At 37.9% G+C, this 11,185-nt stretch overlaps 1 protein-coding gene across 1 annotated transcript in view; it reads right to left on the reverse strand.

Annotated features, from left to right (window-relative positions):
* Positions 1 to 4,413: 4,413 nt before the first annotated feature.
* The window catches only part of ddx19b (DEAD-box helicase 19b), a 9,357-nt gene continuing 2,585 nt past the window's right edge, over positions 4,414 to 11,185 (reverse strand). The window contains exons 6-12 of the mRNA XM_053653246.1: positions 10,917 to 11,019; positions 9,808 to 9,922; positions 9,412 to 9,589; positions 8,818 to 9,055; positions 8,582 to 8,744; positions 7,116 to 7,307; positions 4,414 to 6,621 (exon numbers count right to left, since the gene is read on the reverse strand). Coding sequence (XP_053509221.1) covers positions 6,560 to 6,621; positions 7,116 to 7,307; positions 8,582 to 8,744; positions 8,818 to 9,055; positions 9,412 to 9,589; positions 9,808 to 9,922; positions 10,917 to 11,019 — 1,051 coding nt within the window. The 3' untranslated portion in view covers positions 4,414 to 6,559. The remainder of the gene's footprint in view (positions 6,622 to 7,115; positions 7,308 to 8,581; positions 8,745 to 8,817; positions 9,056 to 9,411; positions 9,590 to 9,807; positions 9,923 to 10,916; positions 11,020 to 11,185) is intronic.

The raw sequence follows: 11,185 nt of genomic DNA on the forward strand, positions 1-11,185 counted from the left end.
TTAGGCGTTTCTATAGTGACACGCCACATAATCTAAGGCTAACAATAAATGGATTTATACATGTGGTTATTTAACAAAGAAAAAAGTATTTCTTTGTTTATTGTAAGCCAGTTTAACATTTATGGAAGGAGTCTCCAGCGTCAGCATGTTTTAACAGTCAGTAAGGATTCAGGACGGAGTTTATTTGTTTTGGTTTTTTTTCTTTAGGATTCTCTATAACATGACAAACTGCTGTATTTTCTGTCTTTTTTAACTTCGAAAGAGGGAGAGAAAGTTGTTGATTGTTTTCCTATTAAAGCCTGACCCCCTGTTTATGTTAAAAATGAACATTAAAGACGTCTTCTCATCAAATTCATTAGCGGAAACTGGATGTTAACCATCGTAGGAGTTCACTTTAAATCTTCGCTGCCAAAATAGCCCAAGTGATAAAATATGTTGATGAGAGAATGCGAGGAAGGATGATTTCTCTCTGATATTTATACACCATGCTTTAGTGCACCGAGCTGACAGTAATATTGAATGTTGTTTTTAACTATCGTGTTTTGAAACGTCAGCTGCAGTCAATGTTGTCATTTATTTTCTTTTCATGTTACATAATTATGTACAGGTTGAGTTAGCGAGTGTGTGTGTGTGTGTGGATGGTGGCATTTTGGGAGCAGGCGTTGCAAGATATGAGGTTGCATTTGAAAACTGTTGCTAGGCAACAGGTATTGGGCAGGTCTGATTTTGGATACAGGCGTGATGATGACAGCGGGCGGAGGGCTGAGGATGTTGGCATCGCATCAGCGTGGCCTTTTTTTCTTCAGGGGTTTTAGGGGAATCCTTCCACTGGAGTTTTAGTGTCAATTATATTTTTGCGCAGAGGAGCACACATTTTCATAATGGACTTGGAGAAATAATGCAGTTTTATTGACTATTAAATAAATACAGAACACTCCTTTCCGTTTTAAGGGTAAAATCAGCATGTCGGATAACAATAATAGTAATAATAATAGTAATAATAATAATAATGCTATTTTGTATAGCGCCTTTAAAGGTCGCTTTCTGAACACAACAAAATGAAACAAAACACAAAAGATTTAACAAAACATAGATACAAAAAGAGTTAAAAAAAACAAAGAAGCAACAAAAAGAACACGAGAAATAAATGATTATGAATGAATATGCGTAACAAGATAATAGTCATTATCTTAAATAGATAAAAGCCAGTAGTCAAGCAAAAACTATCCTAAAGTAACATGTTTGAAGATAAAGTAAGTGATAAAGCTCATTGGAGATGCTCTGTTTGAGAACGTTTCTAAGTACGGATGGGTGATATAACGTGTATATATAACGTTCAGCGCTGTTGAATCCTCAATTCTGATCTGTCAGAAAGCTAATTCTAATATGTTGTTGTTTCTATAGTAACAACATAAACAGGGACTTGTATAGTGGACGCCCAACACAATCTTCTGCACTCAAATATTAAACATCAAGCCAGCCGTCAGATCCATCCATTTGGTGTGTGATTTCATCTTCGAAGTGACACAGAGACTGAATTATTTGCTGTCTAAAATGAAAAGGATCAGGTGTAGATCAGCTTGGTTTCTTTGCTAGATGAAGCGCTGTGATGTGACCTCATGCTCCCTGCTTTATTTGAATTTGTGTTTTGCATTTGACCTGGTTTTCACTGCCTGCAACAATCACACATTTAAAGGAACAGTCTGGCCAGGCATTGTCCTCTCACCACAAATGCAGTCAACCAACCAAGACGTGTTTTAATGGTTAAAGTTTGTGTCTGTAGTTTTGTATTCGAGCCAAAATGTTATTGTCTGGTCAAGGAAGTTTATAGCTACCAGTTTAGCATTGTCTCATGTAAACTCATCTCAATCTTCTGAGTAAGATGTGGTTAAAGAAAAATCTGTCAAGTTAAATGTTTAGGCTACAAATCCATGTTCAGATTCATGTGTACAAAGAGGCTTTATTTCATTTTATACCACAGTGCTGTCTGACAGTAACCTGTGTAATTCAAATCACAGATCACAAATCACAGCTGCATCTCAAAAAATTTTAAACTCCTGGAAAAGTTCATTTTTGTACGTAATTTAATTAAAAAAGTGGAACTTTCATATATTCTAGATTCATTACACATAAAGTAAAATATTTCAAGCTTTTTTTTTTTGTTTTAATCTTGATGATTACGGCTTACAGCTCATGGAAATCAAAATCCAGTATCTCAAAATATCAGAATAAAGAATTTATAATACAGATATGTCAACCTTCTGAAAAGTATGTTCATTTATGCACTCAATACCTTTTGCATAAATTACTGCATCAATGCGGCGTGGCATGGCGGCTATCAGTCTGTGGCACTGCTGAGGTGTTCTGGAAGCCCAGGTTGCTTTGATAGCTGCCTTCAGCTCGTCTGTATTGTTGGGTTTGGTGTCTCTCATAGATTCTCTATGGGGTTCAGGTCAGACGAGTCGGCTGGCCAATCAAGCACAGTAACACCATGGTCTGCAAACCAGTTACTAGTAGTTTTGGCACTGTGGGCAGGTGCCAAGTCCTGCTGGAAAAGGAAATCAGCATCTCCATAAAGCTCGTCAGCAGATGGAAGCATGAATTGCTCTAAAATCTCCTGGTAGACGCTGCATTGACTCTCGACTTGAGAAAACACAGTGGACCGACACCAGCAGATGACATGGCAACCCAAATCATCACTGACTGTGGAAACTTCACACTGGACTTCAAGCAACTTGGATTCTGTGCCTCTCCACTCTTCCTCCAGACTCTGGAACCTTGATTTCCAAAGGAAATGCAACATTTACTTTCATCTTCCCCGTGATTGTGGTTGTGTGTACTGAACCAGACTCAAAGATTAAAGACTCAGGAAACCTTTGCAGGGGTTTTGAGTTAATTAGCCAATTAGATCTCTTCTCAGGTCCACATTTCGGTATTATAAATTCTTTATTGTAATATTTTGAGATACTGGATTTTGATTTCCATGAGCTGTACGCCGTGATCATCAAGATTAAAACAAAAAAAAAGGCTTGAAATATTTCACTTTATGTGTAACGAATCTAGAATATATGAAAGTTCCACTTTTTGAATTAAATTACTGGGAGAAAAATTTACTTTTCCACAGTATGATTTATTTTTTTAGATGCACCTGTATTTGGAAGGAGTCTCCAGTGTCAGTTTTTTTTCAAAATGTTTTCAGGACTTTTTGTTTTCCTAGCTCATGTTCAAAGTTTTTGGTAACATAAGTTGCTTTTAAAACCTTTTTTATGAACTTGAAGAGAGAGAAAACGAGAGTGATGAGGGAATTGTTTATAGCAATAATACTGTATAGCATCCCAATATGTTTTAAGCAGAAAATACCAACTTGAATGTTGTTCCTTTTGGCACCAATGATTTTGAAGTGTATTCCATGAAAGTTAATCAGAGATTATTTTTATTGGTTCAGGTTCGGAGGATGGTTGGGACATTGGTTGCAGTTGGCCAGGGTAAACTCTCTGTCGATCATGTTCAGGATCTGTTAGACACTAGGGACTCCACGGCCTACCCTCAGAACATGGCGGCTCCGCCCTATGGCCTCTTTCTGATAAACGTGGAGTATAACGACTCTGGTAAAGACTCCATTTTCTTTCTGCAGATTTCAAATTTAGATTTACTACAAGTTCAAATCCTAAGCTTTCATCCTTTGCTGTTTCTGTACAGATCTGAAGCCATACACAGGGGACACTGATTGATTATAAAGGAGAACGCAATACATCTGTATAGAATAAATACAATTTGTATTTAACATTTATGGAAGGAGTCTCCAGTGTCAGTACTTTGTAAGAGGTAAAGCTGTTCCTTTAAGTTTTTCACCACAGGAGACAGGGTGACTACAAGCTGTATGTCTTCTGTGTTATTAACGTCAAGAGAAAGAACGAGTGTTTCTAGCTACTATAATGTAAGTGATCTTACATTTCACATCATTAAATGTAAACAGGCTTGTGTGATCTTGATTTTTCCATTAGAAAAAATTTTTTATAAACAATTTACGCATCCATTACTGATTGCCTAAACAGAGGAGGGAAACAAGCATTAAAGGAGAGTGTAATAATATTACCAAATGTATAGTCTGGAACTGCTTGCTGGCAGTGGCAATTGCAGAAACTTGCAAAATGCAGAAAGGTTGGCAGGCATCATAATATTTAATCACTGACTATCATGTAAAACCATGTAGAAATGATTAAATCATTACATGGCACAAGCCTAAACGTAACTATAAATGGATAAATAGCATGACAGATAATTCCTTAATAAATAAAAAATGGTTAGCTTTGAAAAATTCCCAAAACTTGTAGATTGTATTCCTATTCCAGCACACTCCATCGTGTTTTATTTCTTATATATATATATAAAAAACATAAAATCCCTTAGCAATAATTTCTTGTATTTTATTCTAACATTGCAATATCATTCAGACATGTTATCACCACACACAATTCTGCATGTCGCCATATTTCTAGGACAAGAAGCATTCGGCATACCGCAGTGCAACACAGCAGCCTTACACAGAAGTCTAGAATACATTCAGAACATCTAATCACACGCGTACATGATGTGTCTTATAAGAGTTGGAGTGTTGCATATTGTTTGCGTCATCCACAGGGATGTAATGACCATTTAAAGCGCCAGTTATTTATTTCATTTGAGAGAGAAAAAACACTCGAGCGCCACCACAATCAAGTAGAGAAGCATCCCGAGCGAGGTTATAAACGTTTGTGAGAACAGAGAGGCCACATCAGGAAGTGTTTGAGCTCATTCTCGTAGTCTCGGGACACAGAATGTGTTTTTATTTCCGTTTTGAGTCCATTTGCATGATCCGCAGCTCGTGTAAAAACACAACTAATCAAGAGGGACATGAAAAATGTTTAAACCCTGAAGTTAAGCAGGAATGTTTCTTGCAGGCAACCTTTTTTTAAAATGATCATCAAATATTATGCTGATTGAGAAATAAGGCAGAGGTGCCAACGTACAGTTTCAGCTGTAGCGTTTATGATTTTTGATCTCTCACTTTAGCGATAAAGGAGACTTCTGAAAACGATGCTTTTATGCTTTCACAGTTAAAGCAGCTGACACACAAAAATGCAAATAAAATTCATCCAGCAGGAAAAAAAACCCAATTCACTGAAGGGGAAAGGACAAAATGATGTTAAAAGACACATTTGCGTCCGTCACTGACTTTCTGCCAGCTTTATCTAGGTGAACTTTCATCTCCAATTTTGTGGGACTATGGACACTTTGGTTGGAATAAAAAAAGTACCAGGCGTTTACAGCTGTCTTTTTTTTTTTTTTTTTTTTTTTTTTTTTTTTTACTGCTGTTAGGTCTCTCTGCTTGTTAGGATTTCCTTGTCAGTAATGTTGGCACCTCTGTTAAGGGCTGGTTTGATAAATGTTTTATTTGAAAAAATAAACTAAAAACACACCGATAAAGTGAACAACTTAGTGACAGTTCCAAAGTGATTGTTTCACAGAGTCAGTTGCATATTGACTTGTTCCTTCAAGCACTTGGGTAAATGAATAAAATAGCTTTAAGATGCAGTCTCTTGTGTTGATCGTGATACAAAATGTCTCACAATATAACTTAATTTGCTAGAAAGACTACCCTGAAGTAGCACAGAGGATGTGTTCATGAGGCAAAAGCACACCTAGAATTAACCAGTGTGCTTCAAACCAGCCATGTACATGACAGAAGTTAAGTCGTACACATGGCTCTGACCTCGTACAGCTCCACCCCAGCGGCACACCAATAATACCTTTATCAACATGAGTTACCCTTTAATTTCCATTCTGAGCAGAGATACCGATTATTTCACTCTTTGTACTACTTAATTAAAAACCCAATATTGCTTTGTATGTACAACCCTTAAAATACATGATTGTATGATTCCACTTTAAAAGTTAAATTTTAAGGTGTACTGGTACAATCAGTGCAGGCACAAGACTTTGGTTAATCAAAAAATTTAACTTTGGCAAATTTATTTGTAAAGTGATCAACGCCAATAATATGTACCATCAGCACTGATGTTTGAGGTACTAAATCAACAAATACAATAATAATCATCATCATTAACAACTGAAGACAAGCCACACCTCCTTAAGAAGTTTGCTCGTTTAGAAATGTTTTATCCAGACCTTAAAATCTATTACACATGACTTATAGCAGAAATATAAAAATTGTTGGGGTTCTTTTTCCCCCCCTAGATGATCATTTCCATAATACAAGAACAGCAGAACGAGAGTTCAGATAGTGTCATGTAAAACACAATATTTTCTCTAAACTGATCAAAGCCTGCGTCCAAATGTAATCTAGTGACCTACACGCCTTATTTACTCACACAACAAAAAGAACTACACATTTGGATTTTATTAAGAAGTACAAAGAGTGAAACTGTGGTAATGTTAAAACCTATAAAGAGAAAATCTAAAAGACGACATTTCCATGTCCTCGTAAACATCCTGCGTGGCATAGTTCTACTCCTAGCCCAAGGAATAAAACCACTGCGGTAGAAGCCCGTCCCTCTCCTCAGTTCGCTATTTTCTCGATTTCATCCAAATCGTCCGCGTCCAGTTTTTCAATTTTCTTATCTGTGGAGGGGGGAAAAAGACAGATTTTGAATTTATTGGATTAAATGTGGTATGATTTTATATAAAAGCCTGGTTTAGTAAAAAACTGTTCACAATAGCAGTTTGTGTCTCTTGTGGGCATGGCCTGTGCATCACAATTTATAATACAATTATGATCAGTAGTAGCAAAAATGTGCACAATCTATACAGAATAAAATGTATTTCATGTTTTAGTTCATTTTTGAACACCAAATTGGGCTGAATGGAAATAAAAGATCAATCCAGACGTTACTAGTCACTTCACCTCAGTCTCTTCACTTAAAGATGGTTACCTGTCACTTTCAGTGCTAGCACGAACACGGTTTTAAATTATTCTAAGCGATTCAAATGAGTATTTAAAAGGACAAAAAACATCAGCTATCACCTCACGTCTCTACTGACTGAATCTGGGAAATAAAAAGTTTCATGGTATTTACTACAGGCTTTACAACACTCAGCAAACAGGCTGAACTTACTGAAGTGCTCCTGAATGCGGTTGAGAATGTTCATGCTAAACCTGCTGTCCACCATGTTGATCGCCAGACCTCGCTTGCCAAATCTCCCAGTGCGCCCGATCCGGTGCAGGTACGTCTCGTTGTCAGGGTTTCCATCCTTGTCCACGGGTAAATCAAAATTAATAACCACTGAGACCTGCTCCACATCGATACCTGTGATTCATAAGGAGGAGTTTAATGCAATGTCAGAAAACTGCATTTTCAAAAGCTCTTTCAGGAAAGCAAGCGCCTTTATCGTAATAATATCAATCATCTTTATCAGTTCATAACTCTGACGTAATAAAAAAAAAAAAAAAAAAAATGAAGCCATAATGTCAAACAAAGACTTATAATGTGTCATAATACATATTATAACAGTTATAATCTGACATCATGATATAATGCAACTAGCACCAAGTTCAGAGTCATGGTCACTGTGCACACCGTAAATGCTGTCTAACTGCAGATCCACTTTCTCTGCCATTTATTTTTTCAGCCTCTATAGCTAAGGGGAACTTCATCCTCCGTACCGGAGACCAGCTTAAAAGGTCCAATTACATACAGTTTCTTGCTTACAAAAGATCCAGTTAAGCAACGAAACATGACTGGATGGCGACGCGTTTCCTATAAAAAGAGCTATTAAATAATTACTGGCTACATACCAATATTTATTTCGTAGTGGTGCGTCACATTTACATTATTATTGCCTTTGGGTGAGTGTTAATCAGCTCCTTAGTTCATTAGTCAGGGCACTGATCAGGGAGTCGGCCATTTTAATAGCTGTCCCAATCGCAAAATCCATCCAATGCACTGAATGTTTGCTCCCTTAAAAAACATAATTCCCACAATGTACCACAAAAACCAGGGAGCACTGTTCCATTCTTACTGCAAATGGAGTCGTTTTCTGAAGCCTCTCGGCTCAGGGCAAAAAAAAAAAAAAAAAAAAAAAAAAAAGGTGAATGAACTCAAACTTCTACAAATTTAAGTAGCTGGTTATTGTAACTCTCAAGTGATTACTTACATTGGCAATTTGATGATAACTAACGTTCTATATACGCTTTGTTTTAGTCTAATGACCAAGTGTTTAAAGAATTTTTAAAAACTAAATAAAAATAAAGAGTCAAGTCACCAGAAATTGAGTCAGTGTCCCAACGTATAATGAGCCAGGGTCCTTGCCAGTGCCCGAACTTGTGTTATGCAATATACTTATTCATGACCCAGGGAGCTGATTGAGAAGCACCATTAGACTTTGAACAGCCGAGACATCCGTTTTGAACTCGAACTGAACACTTCTCCATCCAATTGTCTTTAAAACATTGTTTTAATCCTACTAACCCATGATAAACTGTATAAGCCTAAAGTTCAGTGTATATGTTCAAAGCAGATGGATAAAACGGGTAAAATATTTCATTACTCTGCAAGAAAGGTTCAGCTTAAACTTTAGTCACCTCGGGCACAGACGTTTGTAGTGACCAGGACTTTCTCTTTGCCATTGCGGAAACGCTCAATAACCGCAGCTCTCTGTTCCACCTGCATCTCGCCGCTGAGTAGCGCCACCTGGTGGCCCTCCCTAGACAGCTCTCCTGCTAGCCACCCCGCTGTTTTCCTGGTCTGTAAACAAACAGAATTCAGTCTAAACGAACTAGACGGAGATCATCCAGCTGAGGAGAGTTTACGCTCGTACATGACAGAAGATCATGGCCTGTGCGATAGTGATGGCACCGTAGATGTTACACAGGGCGTGGAACTTCTCCTCCCTGCTGTCGCACATCACATAGTACTGCTTAATGGTGTCCAGCGTCTCCTCCTCTCTCTTCAGTTTGATGATGTTCGGGTCGGGGATGATCCGCTTGGCGAAGTTCCACACAGACTCCTCGAACGTTGCAGAGAACAAGAGCATCTGGCAGGATTTAGGCAACATCCTGGAAAATAAATGAGAGAAAAGAAATTGCACATTAGTTTCGAATTAAGACATTTTGGGTTACGGTTTAGAAACTCTCGGCACCTCGTGATCCGATTAGATTTCAATTCAGAGTGCTATGGTTATTATCAAATAATTCTTTATGCAATTCTTTATAGCTTATTGTTTTAAACCATTCTGGACCATCTGCTGCTTTTATTTAATGCATTTCCACTTGCGTGGAATGTTTGCTATTTTAGAAAAGAAAAGAAATCCATATCTGTAATGAAAGATATTTTGTGCACCAATACAGAACATTTCACCATCTTTATATACTTCACCCTTCCAAATGTACAGATAAAGTGAGTGCATACACACCTCTGGATGCGAATGCTTTGGTCCTGGTGACCCTGTGTGGCGATCATGACGTCTGCCTCATCCAGAACAAACACTTTAATTTTCTTTGGGTCGATGAATTTGAGCTTTTGGCACCAGTCCAGGACTGTGCCAGGAGTGCCGATCACAATCTGCTCCTGGAGCTTCAACCCTCTCTCCACTGCACAGACAGAGATTTGTCATATTAGCAGGTTTCACATACAAAATCACCACTACACAGAGACCATTTGTAATATTAAAGCCCCAAATCACTCTACACTAGTTTCACCATAACTTTCATATCTGTACAAGCTCTTAAAGGATACTTGGAAGTAGTTCATTACTGATAGAAGCATAAACACACAACATGAATGTGGCCTGATAAATATGAAGGCTCACATTTGTTTCCTCGGATTGCATACACCAGCTGGACTTCAGGGTAAAATCTGCCCATCTGCTCGATGACCTTGCCCGTCTGGAGGGCGAGCTCGTATGTAGGCGACACACACAGGCACTGAGAAACAAACAAACCAACCAAAAAAAAAAGGGAAGGCAAAAAAATTAAAGATGAGGAAATGTGAAACAATTATTTTCTTTCATGATACTTGCAAGCATGCTACACATGTCCCTTTCTCCCTCTCACACTAGCTTTCGTGCTTTCTCTTACTCTCTCTGTCACTCACACACACGCACTATTTTCAGTCTGTTTACATCAATTATTTCTATAGATCCCAAGATTCAGAGAGGCCAAGATCATTTACTTGTTGTGTTCTTTAGGAGTTATGACGTTATCCATGTTGCAGGCAGGACATTAACATTGTGTTAAAGTGTTATAAATGCCGAGGGAAAAAAAAAAAAAAAAAAAAAAAAACCACACACACACACAATGAAAGACTGGTGAAAAAATGGTGTAGGAGGAAATAGCACTTCTGCATCACTAGTTCAGTCATTGTTTGGAAGTAGGGACTGAACTTTTATTAGACCTTTAAAATAAATAAGTATTTCAATATTTTAAACGAGTGTCCCATCCTGCCTTTAGGATCAAGTCCTCTTTGGGAAATGTCCCCTTTATTGGATGGCTGTTAATCTGTGTCTAGTCTACATGTCCACTGCCACGACTGGAGACAGGGGCTTCCAGACCGGACACCGTTTATTCACAATACATTTTGACACTATTACATTTTAAAAATTCATCCAACGTTAGTATCGTAACCACAGACTAATACACTATTCACAGCCAATGTTTAAACAGAGCAGATAATGACAAGAGGGTGAATCAATCTCACACTGTAAGATCATGCTGACTCCCAAGCCCTACAGACTTATTTATTTTTAAATATGAAATGAAAGAATTAAAGGTCACCTTTTACTTTCATTAAACATATTAAATGTGTACAGCACAATACAATTATTTTCTTCACAAAAGCTCAGGTCTGATTTTGGGTTGTTTAAACAACCTGATTTTGTTTTCCTATGTGCTGATGTAAAGGAAGACGTGGGTCATATACCTGAGGCCATCTGTTGCTGGGATCCACGTGACTGAGCATAGCCAGGACGAACGCGGCAGTTTTACCTGTACCCGACTGAGACTGCGCTATAAGATTCTGTGGGCTGGGGAGGGGAAGAGGAAAGACGCACTGATGTTAGTTTTGGACGTTTTTAATAAAGCGGTCAGTTTTAAAGATTAGCTCTATTGCCAAAAGGAATGAAGTGGCTAGGCTAGGTGGATAGGTTCTGAATCGTATTACTGCATCTTTGACTCTCTAGAGAGAAAAAA

Source organism: Ictalurus furcatus, chromosome 21 (genome assembly GCF_023375685.1).
Source record: "Ictalurus furcatus strain D&B chromosome 21, Billie_1.0, whole genome shotgun sequence".
NCBI lineage: Eukaryota > Metazoa > Chordata > Actinopteri > Siluriformes > Ictaluridae > Ictalurus > Ictalurus furcatus.